This window comes from Dermochelys coriacea, chromosome 10, assembly GCF_009764565.3.
Source record: "Dermochelys coriacea isolate rDerCor1 chromosome 10, rDerCor1.pri.v4, whole genome shotgun sequence".
Lineage (NCBI taxonomy): Eukaryota > Metazoa > Chordata > Testudines > Dermochelyidae > Dermochelys > Dermochelys coriacea.
The window spans coordinates 81,437,945-81,456,014 of record NC_050077.1 but is presented as its reverse complement, the minus strand read 5'-3'; the positions used below and the strand labels follow the sequence as shown (position 1 = coordinate 81,456,014).

General features: G+C 42.8%; 1 protein-coding gene across 2 annotated transcripts in view; it reads left to right on the top strand.

Annotated features, from left to right (window-relative positions):
- The window catches only part of AAGAB (alpha and gamma adaptin binding protein), a 28,252-nt gene extending 22,210 nt beyond the window's left edge, over positions 1-6,042 (top strand). For both annotated transcript variants that reach the window (XM_038418449.2, XM_038418450.2), the window contains 3 exons: positions 1,641-1,745; positions 2,377-2,426; positions 3,017-6,042. In XM_038418449.2, the coding sequence (XP_038274377.1) occupies positions 1,641-1,745; positions 2,377-2,426; positions 3,017-3,094 (233 nt within the window). In that variant the 3' untranslated portion in view covers positions 3,095-6,042. The remainder of the gene's footprint in view (positions 1-1,640; positions 1,746-2,376; positions 2,427-3,016) is intronic.
- The last annotated feature ends 12,028 nt before the right edge of the window (positions 6,043-18,070 follow it).

Sequence of the window (18,070 nt, the reverse complement as noted above, 5' to 3'; positions counted from 1 at the left end):
GCTTAGTAAACAAAATTCTGATGAGCTTTACAGGGTGAGGTAAAAACTAAACCATGATGTGTACAAAAAAGGAACATTCCCAAAGAAAACGGTGTGGGAAGAGAACCATTACTCATTACAACTGGAGGATTGTGTGGCTTAGTTCTCTGGCCCGTAGGGTAACCAATATCAGAATAGTCTCCAGTTAGAAACTGCACAATAGTACTTCTCTAAAGATACCATGTTGACTGGATGCCTGCTCTTGGGACTTTTAAGCGGAAGACCAAGAACAGGAACTGAGGAGAAAAAAAACCTCTTCAGAGAAGTGGAATTACAGATAAGCAATTTCCCCTTTTTTTTCCAGCTTGTTTGTGGCAGAATCTTGCTTTAAAGAGACAGCATACAAATCTATGCCTCATTTTTCACATGTCCTCAGCCTTCATTGCTGTCAGTAGTTGACATTTGCTACCATTCAATCAAAGATTTTAGCATATGTTTGTATACCCTATTAAAAAGTTGACATGAACAACATGCACATGCAGACATATGTGCACCCCTATGCTGGATAGTTACAGAAGGCTAATGGTTCCTGGCCATCCCCATCCTCTCCCCAAAGATAATAGCATAACTGGGGTTGGGGTTGCCAGAGCCCCTAGAAACTAAGTAACCCTCTCATCAAAATCATGCCCCTTTTTGAAAAACCAAGACCCAACCCTGCCGGGAACAGATTCCCTCAGAATTTAAGACAGAGGTTCCACTTGCCATATTGCTAACTCAAAGCATTCAAGTCTTTCTCCACAACCATGAGGGCTAGAAGCATTTTTTTTAAAAATGAAAGCAGAGATCCTCCTGAATGACTGCTGGGGCTTTAAGTAAATCTCGAACCTTCACAAGACTATTACTATCAAGTTGCAAGCTAGCAAAACTACACTTATTTCAGAGTAGCTACCAGCCTCATCCCCAACCTGCTCTTCAGATCACTGGAAGAGAAGAGTTCCATGGATTCCTCTGCTTCTGATGGAAACAGGTTATAGACTTAGTTCTTCTACAGTATGGAAACAAAACTAAAAATATATATTTTGGGGTTAAGACCAAGATTTAAATTGTTCCCTGTTCACAACATTGAGTGTATAAATGTAAAAATCCCTAGCTTCCAACATATAGTATTTAATTTATTGGGCTAGGATCTGGGATGTATTAGAGGGGACTAATGTGAGAACTTTTAAACTGCCTGGTATTGAGTGCTTAACAGGCATTGTCCAAATCCTAGTCTTCTGGGGATTGATGGTGATGTTTAGGCAAAAACTAAGTCAGCACTTCGATTTGTAATGATCCCCAGCCATTTCTAAGGCAGATAGTGTTAAGACCAGCAAGAAAACTTCTTACATTTTGACATTTATAGCAATTTTAAACCATGTTCTTAAAATCTGATAAAGTTCAAAACACCTTGTAATGTGTGTCACATCAGAACTGATTAACATAGTAATAAATGCCATGAACCAATGGAAAATTCAAACCTTTTATCCATTACATTGCAAAGGGAGCCAGGAGTCTCACTAGTACTCCATATAATTTTTAATATCCAGCAATTTATCATCAAACTAATGTGCTAGCCAGCAGGAACAGTCCTGCTTAGATCAATGTTAATATGCTTATTTCAGATCCCATGTTAGATATGGATATTCAAGAGCTAGCCAGTCTTACCACAGAAGGAGGAGACCTGGAGAATTTTGAAAGACTGTTTTCAAAGCTGAAGGAAATGAAAGGTACTGTACCTGTAAATGAAGAGCACAACATTAGTGACTGAACAGTTAATATTCAAAAAGCCAGTTAGACTTGGAAGCTTCATTGCGTCCATGTGAACATCTTGAAAGTTATTCTTCTAATGGTTGAAATCTTGTTGAACACTTGGATCTGTTGTACTTCCCCCTTTTCATCTTAAAAGCATAGTCCTTTGTCAATTAAACTCATCATTGTAGGTAAATAATGCTTTATTTAAGAACATCTAAGTAGGTTCCACTAGAGTAGCTCACCAACATTCTGCACTAGTCTCATGATCTTCTACTCCACAATCTTCTATAAACAATTCTATGACAAGAATTACGTGATTAAAAAAATCTAGAACTTCATGCTAATCTTGAGGTTTAAGGAGGTTTAGAAATGGTTGTGAGGTGGAATCTAAAATACTTAACCAATGAATTTCTAGTGCAGCTGAATTTTGGAAATCCTCACTAAAGTCTCCACTCTCTCCTTTCCCATGCCTTTCCAATAGTTCAGAAATGGCTTTCCAATCCCTCCTGGAGCACTGCAGTAGGCCATCTCTGTTTCTCTCAGCACTCAGTAACTCTGCTAACCCTTGAGGGAGACAATCTAACATTACTCTTCTTTTCCCTACAGACAAGGCAGCAACATTGCCCCATGAACAGAGAAAACTACATGCAGAGAAGGTGAGGTCTGAAACAAACCTTGAATTCTCCAGCTTTGAGTGTTCATGTTTCTACATAGCAGCTACCCTTGAGGACATTTAGCAAGGAATGATCTTATTTCATAAATAGAAAAACAGATCTGCTGCTGCAGTTTTATACATATAGAGCATCTTCCAAACAGAATACAAATGATCTAATCTGGCCAACAGGCTTGCAAATGGGCCTGATCTTCCAGGAAAACAGCAACAATCTGGAATTTTAAAGTTGAGGGAGGGTTACAGTTATCAGAACTTCAGAAATCATGCAGTAGAACTGAAGGCTTGAACCAACTCCATTGAAGTCAATGGAAAACTCTCATTGACTTCAGTGGGAATTAGATCAGGCCTTAACAAATTTCACAAACAGATTTTATCTTGCAGAGATTCCAAAGCCCTCTAAATTGTCACATCCATTTTGCTGGGATTTTAGCCAGAGAAAGAAATTAACATTTCAGCGAGGAGTACTGTATATAGCTGTCACTACCGTGTTTAACTCCTGGTCATTTTACATTTATCAGCATGTAGCACAAACTTCAAGTGTCTTGAGCTTGTTTTGCTACCTTTGACCCACAGGTGGCCAAAGCATTCTGGATGGCAATCGGAGGAGACAGAGATGAGATTGAAGGCCTCTCCTCAGATGAAGAAAACTAAGTTCTCTGTAGCTGTTTGTAGTAGACCTGATGCAATATCCTAAAAGTTAATGCTGGACGTTTCCTACAAACAACTCATTTTTTGCTGAAGCTGCTATTGGACTTTGTTTGCTTAGAAATTAAGTGATCCTCCTTGCTTATCGTTGAGTAACACATTCCATAACATGTGAAACTGAATTAGGTTGTGTTTGTTCTCCTGCCTGTATTCTCTCTCTGTCTGGCTATACTTAAGGCAGTATGTACCATCTTAACCATAAATAGCAAACCAGTTTATATTTTCCAAATAACCATTTGTTGTTGTTTCCTTAGAGTTTTTTAAAAAACAAATTCACCATTTTTTTTCCCCATGAGGTTGTCAAATCAGTACTTGAATCTAAACTCAAGATTTGAGGCCTGGATTGGTCTAAAGTTTTTATGTAGCTTTAGAACTAATTTACTGGTTTAATTTACTGGTTTACAGGTTTGTTTGAGCCAGGAAAAGAAAACTGCTGAATTGCACTCTATTGGAAGATGGAGTAAGGCCACAGGATTAGTCCTGTTAACTGATTGCCCTCAATGTTAAAAATGACCTAGGAAAGGGCACAGGCCTAGTGCTGGTGAATTTTATCCTAAATGCCTAGTAAAAGCCATCACCTCAACAACACTAAATTGTCACATGACATGCCTTACAGCCTTAGGCACCTGTATTTAATCGGGAAACTAGAAAGTATTAGAGCATCAGCAAGTGGGAGGAGTAGTGCTTTGTAGTGGTATTCACTGCTAGAAAAAGTATAGTAGATTGCCAAATACATTAGTCATTGTTAATGACAATGGCAAAGTATTCCTTTTCCCCTCTGCCTCATTGTAGATGCTCTGTCTGAGTGTCTCTTTTCCTCCCTGGACACTAGGAAGCAAAGATTGACTGGAGATACAGTTAGAGTACAAGAATATCAGGCACCATTGAGATAATCACCATGAAGACAAGAAATCTGAAAGGAAGAAGGTTGGGGATGTGGGGTAAGAAGCTAAAGGAAAAGGCAGTTACCAGTTTAGTCTACTTTTCTCATCAAACATAACTAACCCTCAGAGAGCAGATAGAGATTCAGTGAAAGGAGGTGGGACCTACCTTAAACAGTGGCCCATAAAACATGTCATTCCATGCTAACTTCAGATGCAAAAAGCCACTTCAGATGATGCAATCAGCTGTCTTGCAACTATTCAGCACAAGAGCCAGGCTTTTCTAATGCTTCTCGGGCTTGTCATGTGCAACACCCTGTATTCCCTAACCCACCTGAAAATAGTCAGTGTCAAGACAATCTTTTTACTTTGAAAAGATGAGGAGCTTTTACTTTTCTGATACTTGAGCTGCAGTGTAAATAAATTTTAGGGATTCTTGAGCCTATACTTTCAGTGAAACTCCATAAAAGCTGAATTTCTGGAAGCCCTATGACAATAGGGTCTTTTGCATCCACAGAACTTGGTTTATTCTTTTGAACCTGGGTTAGGATCAAATGAAGATGAAACAGTAGGGTGGCAGGAACACTCAAAGCCACAAGTCAAAACTGAAAATTGTGAAGCCATTATGAATGGCAACTAATGCTGTTTTGATCATAGTTGAGGCTCAACTGTAAGGGCTTGCCACCTGTGATTCCATCACAGCAAAGTGGACCTTTTTGAATGGCGGTTTCTTTGTATGGAGAGATCTTACACTGCCTCTGTGTCCAGTCATGTGTGTTGCTCCTGGGACTGACTTTACAGGAGCCATGGGAACGTCTCAGACCTCCTCAGGCAAGAGTCTAAAGTGAAAGGCTGCAGGGATAGAGCTGATTGCTTATACAGAGAAGACTCTGCTGGGAGGCACTGCTCTCTCCTCAGAACCATCCTCCCAATCAACAGTGTTGGAAATCAAACTGAATGGCTTTGAGACAACTCTCCACAACAGCGCTCTTGTTCGGTTCTTTTCCATCTCATCCTGTTCTAGCAGCTTCTCCAAGCAGAAAGAGCTTTGAGGAAGAGATCATGGAGTTATATTCTGTAGAGTGATAGTCTTTCATGCCTCCTTGCTTTACGGAAGCCAGAGACTTTACCCTTTGCTAAATATTTGGTCATGTGGTGGGGAGGCACATGGCAAAAGAGTAGAGAAGACATTTAAATACACTAAAGAGCATCATGTATTTGAATGCTCTGTAAAGCAGATCCACATTATACATCTGGCAGTAGTTTAAAATTTAAGATCTTGACTGACTTTAAGTGCTGGCAGCTGAAGCAATCAATATACACCAGTAAGAGGTATGAACCCAAGGCATGCAGGGAATGAGTAAACCAATCCAACCTAACCACCCCATCATCCTGCTAAATGGGAGGGATATTGGGGGGGGGGGGGGAGAAGATGAGAAGTCTTTAAAAGATCAGCACAAGTTGATACGATTGGCAGTATTTGATCAGGAAAGTGCCAGGACTCCGGAACAGCAGTAACTATCCAGGATTGTCAGCACAGTATGGGGAAACGAGTACAGTATGCGCTTCCACTGGCACCAGTGGTCTAGCCACTGTAATTGCCTTTCGTTTCCACTGGTTTTAACACTTGCCCCATGTGGCAGCACGTGAAAGAGTACTCTGAAACAGTTTAGTGCTGTAAATTTGTATCCCAGCAGTTGAAGCACCTTAAACAAAAATCTATTCACGAGTCAAACTAGCTGTTGTGGCTAGAAAATAGGATGGAATTAAATTCAGCATTTCTTAGATTACTGAATTGTATTTTTTGAGATACTTGTGTGGTGGGTTTTTTTGTTTTTTAGCTGCAAAATTTCTTACTATTCTTACAGTAGAGGTTTTAGAAATAAATAAAGCAAGTGTTAGCAGAAAAGCAAAATGAAAAGCTGCTGTATCCTTTTGTTTAGGGTTTTCTTTAATGTGTAAACTAGCATTGTAAACATGGAAATGGGCTGATTAAAATGCTATTTAAATACATCTAACAGTTTGGAAATATTTTAATCTCATGTTAGTAGTTAAATAAGGACATGGCTTGCAACAGGTGAACTTTCCTTAGCTCTCGGAAAACTGGCGGCTCCTAGTGGCTCCATTGAGCTTTTGATCAGGCCCTTTAGTAGTCTACTTAACTGCTTAGGGTAAAGCTATTAGCTACCAAAAATTCCCTTTGCAATTTAAATTGGACAAGTGTATCTCCCTCCTGACTTAAGCCCTAACACAGCAAGGCACTTAAACACTTGACTTTAGAGGGACTACTCACATGGTTAGAGTTAGGCACATGATTAAGTACCCTGATGAACTGGGACCTTAAGCAGTTGTGCAGTACTGCTGTATACTGTCAAATAGCTGCTGGTTTTTGCCCAGAAATAGTGTCTTGAAGGATCCCAAAGAAAAACCCTGAAGCTGCAATTAAAATTGAAAGTGCAAGTTACTTTGGCTCCAGTGCTACAACTTTTGCAAGTCTGTTTGTAAAGGGCTGGGTTTGGGGGTAAACAGAAACCCTAACACTAAAAGATTGTGAACATTCCAACCCCTTCAAACCTTTGCAATCAAGAAAATTCAGGTGAGGATTTTAGCTAAGTAAACTTGGGCTTCCACAAGACACCAATAACTAGCTTTTAATATGGTGTAGCTGCTACTACCCCCATACAATATGAGAAGACATATTATAAAGGGATAAGCTTTCAGAGATCCCTTAATCAATTTCTGTGTTGCTACTTCTAGTTTAACCTACTGGTCGATAGAGGATTGGCTGGTCATAGGATTCTGGCTGACTTCAGTGGAGAAATAACTGAGCAGATGGGAGTGGGGGAGGTAACGAACAAAAGTAGAGCGTGTGTGATGTCACTTCTCACTGAAAGGACAAACTGCACTCTAGAAAGCAAATACAGAAACATTTTCTCAGTATTGTTTTACCATGGATGCAGCTGTTGAACATGTTCCCAAATTCCAAAGGAGCTAGTCCATCCAAATGTAATCTCCCTATTAAAACACAAACCACATTACAGAAAAATGTTGTGGAACTCCTGGATTACCCATTACATTTTGTAAAATGAAAGCAGTGGAACTAACTTTAATCTTATCCATTCACTTTAGCTTTATGTGATTCAAAAATGCAAGCTTTAGTACTTCCAAAAAGTTGAGACTTGGCTCAGTTAGAAAAAAGTCACCTCGTCATTTATACTGGGTATAAATGGAGACATGCATCTCTTGACTAGCAGTTACTCGCCTGGCTTCCATCTGAAATTGCCCCTTGTGCTTTTAATCCACAATTGGGATTTGCAGAAGTTGGTTAAAAACTGTGTGCATTACAGACTGGTTCAGTTGTCACATACCAGTCTGCATCTATTTTAAACATAACCCAGGCCTACTTATGAGCTCAGGTTTGGCAGTATTTATTATCCAGTCTTTGAAAAAAACCCTAAAGCTATCATATGCTGATTGGCCTTTTCAGAGCGGTACGTCTGCATCTACTTGAAATGCATCTTCTGACTTGACAATGTTTTTACAGTTCCTAAAACGCACTTGGTAGACTTCCTAAATTGACTGTGTTCTTTATATGGAACAGTTTGTACTTCCTTACAGTCCAGAGAGACTCTCATGCTGTTCTATGTCCCATTCAGGTTGGAATTCTGTGTAATAAGCAAAACAGTGCCTGAACTGGTCACTAGCTTATTACAGATTGTACAATTATCAGAGAAATTAAATTGCCAAAATTCCTAATGACTTAATACCATTGTTTGTTAGCAAGTCTCCAACTCTCAGAAATCATGACAACTACAGGAATGTGGTATCAACATAATGATTCTAGATCAAGGTAAAGCATTACTCATTTTGCTTCAGCCCAAGGGGCTGAGAATTCTTAGGGGGAAAGGTGCTACTTGCAAAGAACAGAAGTGTATTTCAGATTTAAACTAATTATACTGGGCATTTTTGAGGTAAAAGGGACATTTCTTCCTAGCCTTGAGCAGTCAGTGGTAGGTTTATGTCCTGAGCATTTATTCCTTACCCATTCTTTCTAAAGTAACTGTAGCTGTTATACTGTTACAGTGGAGGATTCTTTTTTTAAATCTTACTAAGTTCTTAGCCTCACAAATGTGGCAGTGAATTCTACAGGTTGGTTAGGCAGGTAGAGGGAAGGAAATACCCTTTTATTGTTTTTATTGTCTATAACACCTCCCCTCCTGAAGCCTTACAAAACAGAGCTTTGCTTCACACACTGGTGAACTGCTGCCCCACAGCTAGCGGGAAGGTAGCAGCCATCTGGACAATTGCCATGGATCATGGCACTCAAGTGCATGCAGGGCCAATTGTGGCCAAAAGCCCTAAACACATTAACAGGGCCCAGGTACACAGGGCCTTTTCTGAAAGATACTCCAAGCGAGATCCTTTGCTGAAGGACTGTCAGCCATGCTGAATTGGAACCATTACTTCTAGGATATCTGTATTCACCCAGCACATCAGGGGACCAGTTGAAACATGATTAAAAGTCCCATTGTTGACAGGACCGCACTGGTTCATAACAGGACAGGTACTCTTCCTATTGTTTACACTAAAGAAGTTGTTGTGGGTGTGGGAATGCCTGGCCTATACCAAGTGGAGAATCAACACACCTTTGGAAGCAGAAGCACTGCCTAGCTAGAGTAAACCTATGGGTGGGGTCGCTAATGTTCAGGGGTGGATGAGGTCAGCAATGGAAACCTAGGATGGGAAGGGTCTGGGACTCAGAGGAGGGGGAGTTGAGTTTCCTACCTGCAAAGAGTTCTTCTACTGTCCTCCTTAGAACCACTTGCTCCATCTTGTCCAGCCTTCAGAGAGCACCACATTTCCTGCTACCAGGTTACATGTCCTTCCCTCAGCCCAGCTGCCACGTTTCCTGCCATAATGTCCAGAGCAGAACTGTGTTGAAGAGTCAGTGGACTACTACAATGAGACGTGGAGTAAGACTCTCTAAACAGCATTAACAGATGCTCTGATGGAAGAGAAGAACTTGGCTAGAATGGGATTCTTGTGGGGTACCTCCATTGTCCTTAATACATGTAGAAGAGATTACTCTTGTTAATGTGTGACTGCATCAGTGTTCCTCATCTGTCAGTGACTAGAGGAACTGTAGCAGCGGGACCCCAACTCTTCTTGATGGTCAAGGTCACACTATGAAAACTAACCTGAAAGGAAGTGCTTAACCTTCTGAACCAGCCTAGTCTGCCTTGGGAAATTCCCTGTGGTAGAACATAACCTAAATGGGTCCTAGTAATTGACAGTGTTAAACACCCAGGGTAGACAGAGCCTGTCAGGTTTAATATTGCACCAACTGGTGACAGTTAATCCCTAGCATGACCTGTTGACATGACAGTCACACCAGTCCTTGTTCTACACCGAGTGCCTAAAACTGCGCTAGTTACCATGACACGGTCCTGACTGAACACAATGTAGCTTATCTACACTGGGGAAACATGTTAGGGCAACCCCTGCACATACAGCTGTACACCCGGGTATGAGTGTTCTTTCTTGCCAGGTCTGGGAAAGGGAGCCTGTGCTGTGTACCCCCTGGGAACCGCTCCCCCAAATAGCCAGCTAGGGTTACAGCAGAAAATGGTCTCCCCTAGAGGCACCCTTTCTGGTGAGTAACACACCAGAGCTGCAACAGTACAGCTAGGAGAAGGAAACCAGCTCAAAGCGGGCCCTGAAGCAACCGCCTGCTTTGCTTTAGAAGGCCCTAGTAACGTGTGGTCATGGAGGGAGAGGTCCAGTGAGGATGTAGCACTGTGTTGGAAATGTTGCTTAGGGGAAGAGAAGGTCCCTGCCAAACCTGGGGAAAGAGCCTCTGCACAACTGGAATCTTAAAACCAATGGTTATAACCTATTTAGTAAGGGTTAGAGGGGAGCGGGAGTGGCATGCTATGTCAGAAGTGGCATTGTCCATTTGGGTCACTGATGACTTGGAAGAAAGTGATTCTGAATGCTTAGAACGTTGATCCAAAGCAGATAAAGCACAAGATGGGGTATTAGTTGGTGTCTAGTGTGTAGGGGGAAAAGAGATTGAGGGATTTCAATTTGAGTGACATATGAATAAGCTGTCTCACATGGCCATTATTAAAAACACCCTTGGAATTTCTGAACATTATACAGATGACAATTTCTTAACTCAAAGTGTTGGAGCCAACTCAGAGGAATTTTTTATTAAACCTTGTCCTAACAGGTAAAGAGGAATTGATCACAGAACTAAGAATTAACAGCAGGTTAGGTACAAGTGATCATAACTTGATCACATTTATAACGTGGATAAGATCCAGACTAGTAATACACACACTTGGTGCTTCAACAAGGCCAATTTCAGGAAGTTGAAAACAATTATGAACTAAATCAGGTGGGAGGAAGAATTTAAATCAGAAAAATGAGAATGATCATTGGGCATCATTTAACACCACCTTACTAGATGCCTCAAATGCCACAATTGAGGAAGGGGCTTTACTGGTGAAAAAACGGACCTGGTTTGAGGGGAAGTGAAGGCAGCTGTAACAAATGGAAGAAAAGGGAGGTTGATAGTAATGAATATAAAGCAGAAGTTAGGAATTGTAGAAAATTCATAAGGGAGGCCAACGCACACAGAGAAATATATGGACAGCAGAGTTAAGGACAATAAGGAGTTTTAAATATATTAGTAACAAAAAGAATCTTGACAGTGGTATAGGCTCCTTACTAGATGGAAATGGTAAAATGATCAATAATAATACAGACCAGAAGTAGTTATTGAGCACTGCTGCCTTTTTCTGTATTTGGAGAAAAGCCAAATGATAGTCTCATTGTGAGGTGGAAATACTCTTTTCATTCCACTAGTGTCTGGAGGATGTTAAAAGACAGGACCTTTTCCGTAATTGGTGTTCTTTGAGATGTGTTGCTCATGTCCATTCCTTATTAGGTGTGTGCACTTGCCATGTGCACCGGTGCTGGAAGTTCTTCCCTCTAGCAGTATCTATAGGGGACCGGCTCTGGTGCAGTGGGACCTCGAATTTGGCCATAGACTGCCACATATTGTAGTCATAGCAGCCCAGTAGAGCTTGGTGGTTGGCCACTCTCAACTGAAGGCTGGAAGACGAATAAATTTTTTGCCCAAACAGATCCAGTCTGAGTCTTTATTCTTGGGCGCAGCCCCAGGTTGACTCTACCTCTCCCTCTGGTTAACAGCCTCAACTACAAGGGAGTTTGGGCGAGTATAGAGATACTCATGGCCTTTATCTGGCACAATTTAAGCTCAGCCCTTTTTGAGACAAGTGGCTGGGAGGAGGGGGTTTGCCATAGGGCATTAATTATTTTCGATACCCCCCTCGTGTAAGGGTAAAGCTACTCTAGCGGGTGCTTTGTAGCAAAGGACGTCGAACATTGAGTCTGGTGGCTCCTCAAGTTGCTCTGCCTGGAGCCCCAGGTTAGAGACAACCCTCTTCAAAAGCTCCTGATGAGCCTTGGCATTACCTTGTGGAACTGGGTGAGGGGAACCCCTAATTGCTTCATCCAGCAATGAGGACAACGAAGCCAGCGCCAAGGGATACACCACATTCCCTGGTGGTCCAACTGGCTGCTCCCCTAGATCCTCATGGTCGGGGGGCTTCCCCTGTGGGGCCTCCAGCTCCCGAGGGGGCCATGCTGCAGCCGATGGCCTGAGACCCTCACCACTGATCGGGCAGCCTGGGAAGGCTGGGTGAACCCCCATGGATTCCAAGGGTACCACGCTGCTGGCCATTGGCCTGGAGGCCACGGGGTTGGTTGCAGTGCTGATGAAGTTGACTGTACCACAGGTGCCAGGGTCTGTCCTGCTACCAGGGACTCCTGATGAGCACCAGAGTCGTAGGCAGAACGGACTCTGCTGAGTGACCATGACTGGCTGGCCCTCCTCGCTGCGTTGCTGGCCTCGACACCGACCTGTCCAATCAGGACGAGTTCCTCCCGCAGGGCCCTGGGGAATCTTCATCGTTCGGCAGATCTGTGCTGGTAGACCAGCAATCTACGTCTCACGGTGCTTGACCTGTACCAGGATCTAAAGTGGGCCGATCGTTGATAGAATCTCCCCGATCGAAGAGATTCGCGTCTTGGTGCCGGCTGCCGGTGGGCGGGTGACCAGTGACCCCGTTCCAAGACACTGGAGACCCGCTGGGTCGGTCTCGACGCTCATGCCAGGGAACGCGTGCCTCCATAGGTCTGCGCCAGGTTATCAGTAAGCCGCGCCTTGAATCCAGGGTCCCGAGACCGAAGAGGGTTTCTCTCAGCCTGCCTCCAAAGTCCAAGGCATGACAGCTCGGTGCGGGTGAGCACTGGTGGGAGCGGCGCTGCTGAGGCCGGGACACTCGGAACGGTCCGAAGTCGGGTTTACCCCTGCGCTTGGGTATTGCCGGAGCTGGCGTGGGTGGCACTGGTAGCATCAGGATCTCCTGCGCTGCCTGCAGGGCCTCGGGCGTCAACAGGACTTCGAGTTGATGGAGGCCTTTGTCACTGTCCGGTGTGATAGGCATAGTATGGGAGGGGCTCAACTGCTCAACATGAGCTGGGACCCAACTCCCTGATGGAGGTGTTGAGCCACCCAGCACAGCTTTCCTCTGGCCCTCCCCTTTCCCTTACGGGAAGTGGGAGATTTTCCCCTCAGGGACCTCTTGGGCTTCTTGGCCAGGGAGGGGGATTGGTTCCAGCTCATAGACAGCACTGACAGGGCACTCTGTACTGATGTTGCGGTGCTTAGGGCTGAGTCGGACATCTGCTCCGGTGCCAGGGTCAGTGCCAACTTCATCAGGAGTGTCCCGAGATGGATGTCTCTCTCCTTTTTCATTCTGGGTTTGAACTACTTACAGATGCAACACTTGTTCCTTGTGTGTCTCTCTCTTAGACACTTTAAACAGCTAACGTATGGGTCGCTGATGGGCATGGGCCACCTACAACCATCTCATGGTTTAAAGCCTGGGGATTGGGATATACCCCATCCCTAGGCAGAGTCCCGTCCGGGACCAACTAACTAGAACTAATACTAAGGGTAATTACTAAAACTGTATACAACTATTTTTCAAATAAACGTTCGTGAGACACACTGAACTAAGCGAAAGCTAGCCGAAGCAGCAGAAGTTCCAGCACCATCACTGGCATCACTGGTGGGGGGGGGGGGCTAGTGGTGCCCCTTATACCATGCCATGTGGGCACCACTCCAAAGGGTGCCAGAGCTGATCCGCTACAGATACTGCTAATGGAAAAACTTCCGGAACTGGTGCACATGGCAAGCGCGCACACACACACCCCCCCCTCTACCCCTCATATGGAATGGACATCACCAAGCACTCAAGGAAGAAACAGCAGCTACTAAAGTTAGATATTTTTAAATAGGCACTTACAGATAAATTGCGTTCAAGAGTTTTGAAAGAGCTGGCTGAGGAGCTTACTGGCCCATTTGATAGATAGAAGTAATAGTGTTGACATAATGTACTTAGACTTCAAGTAAGGCATTTGACTTGGTACATCGTGACGTTTTGATTAAACAAACCAAAACAGCACACATTAAGTGGATTAAGAACTGGCTGAAAGGTTTCCAAATGTAACTGCAAATGGGGAATCTGAATCTATTTCCAGTGGGGTCTCCCCGGGACCGCTATGCTATTTAACAGTTTTATTAGTGACCTAGAAGATAAAGTCATCACTGATAAAGTTGCAGAGGACACAAGAATTGAGGAAGTTGTAAAAGAAGATTACAAGTCACTGATTCAGAGTGATATGGATTGCTTAGTAAGCTGGGTGCAAGCAAACAATGTGTTTTAATACGACTAAATGTAAACTTATCTTGGAACAAAAGAACGTACGCCATGCTTGCACAATGGGGGACTCCAGCAGTGGGGGTCAGAGTGGATAATCAGCTAAACATGAGCTCCCAATCTGACATTGTGGCCAAAAGAGCTAATCCTGGGATGCATAAATAGGAATCTCAAGTAGACGTAGAGAGGTTATTTTACCTCTGTATTTGGCACTGGTGCAACCACTGCTGGAATACTGCATCCAGTTCTGGTGTACACAATTCAAGAAGGATGTTGATAAATTGGAGAGGTTTCAGAGAAGAGCCATGAGAATGATTAAAGGATTAGAAAACATGTCTTGTAGTGAGAAACGCAAGGAGCTCAATCGATTTGGTTTAAAGAGAAGGTTGGGGGTGACTTGATTACAGTCTGCAAGTACCTACATCGGAACAAATATTTGATTCAATCTAGCAGAGAAAGGTATAATACAATCCAGTGGCTGGAAGTTGAAGCTAGATAAATTCAGACTGGAAATGAGGCACACATTTTTTTTACAGTGAGGATAATTAACCATTGGGACAATTTACCACAGGTAAATTTACCACAGGTGTGGTGGATTCTCCAGCTTTGACATTTTAAAAATCAAACAGATATTTTTCCAGAAGATCTGGTCTAGGAATATTTGGGGAAGTTCTATGGCCTGTGCTATACAGGAGGTCAGACTAGATGATCACAATGGTCCCTTCTGGCCTTGGAATCCATGAAGATAGCAGGAAAAGTCCAGGGTAGGGATCCAAAACTAAATTATTGATTTATGCATATTGAACAAAGCAACAGACCCACCACAATTTGAGAACTATATATCTGCTAATCAGGAATTTTCCATCATGCTCTAGTATTGGGGCATTAAAAAATTCTGCACGCCAAGCTGTAATACAAATGCATAATTCTATAATTATACTTACAAGAAGGGTTTCCTGCCAGTAGGTATCAGTCATTTGTTATGCAACATTTGCTTAAATTAAAGCTTAAGAGGAATGACATTTCAAACTTTTTGGATAATACATTTGAAATGTGTGATTGCTTCATTATATATCTTTCATTTATCACTGAACATGTATTTTGTTTATATCTCTAATTTTACTGCAAGGACTAGTTTGTGATACTGAAGTAAAAGAAAATCAAGAATTATAAATTAAGATGACTGCTAAGAGAACTGAAATTGATTTACAACATTACCTTCGCTTTTGGCAAACCTAGTGAAAATCTGGACGAAGCCAGTTCATTACCACATCTTGGAAAGTGGAGTGGAAAAAGCATTCTTCCTTAAACCCCTTATCGCGGGCAGGGGAAAGGGGAGGAGGAGAAGTGTGCTGCTCAATTCTATAACACACTAGGAGGGCAATTAGACAAGTTCATAGAAATAGGCTTTTTGGCTCATAAAGTTACTCTACTTGATTAACAATGCTTTTTGAGTGTGCTGTCTCTCTACTCAGACTCTGTGATGCCAGAATTAAGCTATGCTCTCAACATAACTACCTTCCATTACTGCTGCTGCACTTACTCTAGAACTTCATAGCATAAATGCACCAGTGTGCAGCTCCAACAAGAGATACAACAGTGCAAGCTGTAGTGTAGACAGAGCTAAAGCATTCAACACCACACTGCCTAACCATTTAAATGGGTTGGCAAACATCTGAGCCCCCTCTATGCTGTATCTGCCATCAGCGGAGTTGGCGCTTGGTAAATTATGCCTAAGGAGTTTGCTAATGCTAATGCTGAGCTGACAAAGTATTTGAGAGTCTGGCATAGGGTTGGGGTGACATGCCAAAAATAAAGAAATAACTAGTTCCCTGTTTAATTCAAGCGACCACAGAGGGAAGAAGCTATGGTTCACTTCTGACACACAACTGGACTCCGAGGAGTCATTTCCTAAAGCAAGGCTTGGAAGAGCTCTACAGGAGGAATAGTATGCACACACAAAAGATGTTCAACTCAAAACTAAGGCAACTGTACCATCGCTCCATGATGCACATATTCAATTCCAGTTAGTGGGCTACACATGAGCATCCAGAGAAGATTAGATCCAGAATCTGTAGTTTTACAAGACAGCTGAGAAGAGCTATTTTCAGCCTTGCCACTACAGGATGTGGTCCCCAAAGCGGGGAGATATATACAACTGATACTAACACTGTTAACAGGAATGCAGTACGTTTTGAGGGCAACTAATGACTGCTACGGTTCACAAAAATGCAAAAGTCAGGAAGGACCGGAGTTGTGCATTAGAAAGATGCTGCGTGCAATTTCCCCATGGCAATCCCAAAGCATACATTTTCTCTCTAACTCTTTCAGTAGCGGACCCTCTGAGCAGAGATTGCCAAGCTCCATAAATTTGCATCACTGTATTTTTTATTGTTCCAGGCTTTAAAAAAAATAAAGGTTAGTGGGAATACATACACTACCACTATCTCGACTCCTTCTGAAAGAAAAGGGGTACAGTATCTAACAAGTTGCCAAGAACCTCCAAAACACCGGCAGGCAATTATAATTGCACGCATTATCTTCCAGACCAAGCTGTTTTGTGTAAGGATGTGCAATTCTTGGGCAACCAGATAATTAAGACAGGTAACATTTTCAAATACAACTGTAAAAGTTTCTACTGTAGGAACCCTGATCAAAAGGCAAAATCCTTACTTGTTGATCTTACTATCTTGGGGGAAGGGCTTTCAATCCACCTATCACAATGAATGACAGCCTGGTTACAGACCTATCCATTAGTATTGCTTTGTTTTTTACTAATATATGGTATATATAGAACTATACTGGAAAAAGGCCCTCGATGCCCTATATGGACATCAAGATCCATCCACTTATATTTATCTTCTTTGGAAAGATGAAGGGCTGAGCTGCCCATGATATTTCAACTTAAGACTTCAAGGATTTTATGCCTGATGCTCAGATCTCAGAGGTGTAAAATACAAGTCATTTTAGAAACAGAGGTCAAGGCTAAAGCTGTAGATATTTTTATTTATTTCACAGGCCTCTGACAATGTTTTTACATTTCAAAACTGCTGGATGAGTGTGGATAGTTTGGTATACTAGGCAAGCAGTGAACAGTTGGCCATGATTCATCTTCCTACAATTGGCAGCACATCCCTTTCATCTTAAACCATGATGTTTCCACACTTTCCAGTCAAGTGGTAAATAAAATAAAAACAAACAAACCTGTTGTGACTTAATCACTTTCTTGTGGGCTTCACACAGCCTAACTTGCAAAACAATGATCTTATTTGTAATCCCATATTTATACACACAACCAGGGACATTTTCAGTAGCTGAAGATATTGTTGGTTCTGCATTGTTAACTGTGATTTCTAGAATTGCAACTATGTTCCAGCTCAATCCTCATGTCTAAGCCTTGGTCTACACTAGGAGTTGAGGTCGAATTTAGCAGCATTAAAATCGATTTAACCCTGCACCCGTCTACACGACAAAGCCCTTTTTTTCGACTTAAAGGGCTCTTAAAAATTAATTTCCTTACTCCACCCCCGACAAGGGGATTAGCGCTGAAATCGGCCTTGCCAGGTTGAATTTGGGGTACTGTTGACACAATTAGACGGTACTGGCCTCTGGGAGCTATCCCAGAGTGCTCCATTGTGACTGCTCTGGACAGCACCCTCAACTCAGATGCAGTGGCCAGGTAGATAGGAAAAGGCCCATGAAATTTTGAATTTCAATTTCCTGTTTGGCCAGCGTGGCAAGCTGCAGGTGACCATGCAGAGCTCATCAGCAGAGGTGACCAAGATGGAGTCCCAAAATCACAAAAGAGCTCCAGCATGGACCGAACGGGAGGTACGGGATCTGATTGCTGTATGGGGAGAGGAATCCGTGCTATCAGAACTACGTTCCAGTTTTCAAAATGCCAAAACATTTGTCAAAATCTCCCAGGGCATGAAGGACAGAGGCCATAACAGGGACCCGAAGCAGTTCTGCATGAAACTTAAGGAGCTGAGGCAAGCCTACCAGAAAACCAGAGAGGCGAACAGCCGCTCCAGGTCAGAGCCCAAAACATGCCACTTCTAGGATGAGCTGCATGCCATTTTAGGGGGTACAGCCACCACTGCCCAAGCCATGTTTGACTCCTTCAATGGAGGCAACACGGAAGCAAGTTTTGGAGACAAGGAAGATGATGATGATGAGGTTGTAGATAGCTCACAGCAAGCAAGGGGAGAAACCGGTTTTCCCGA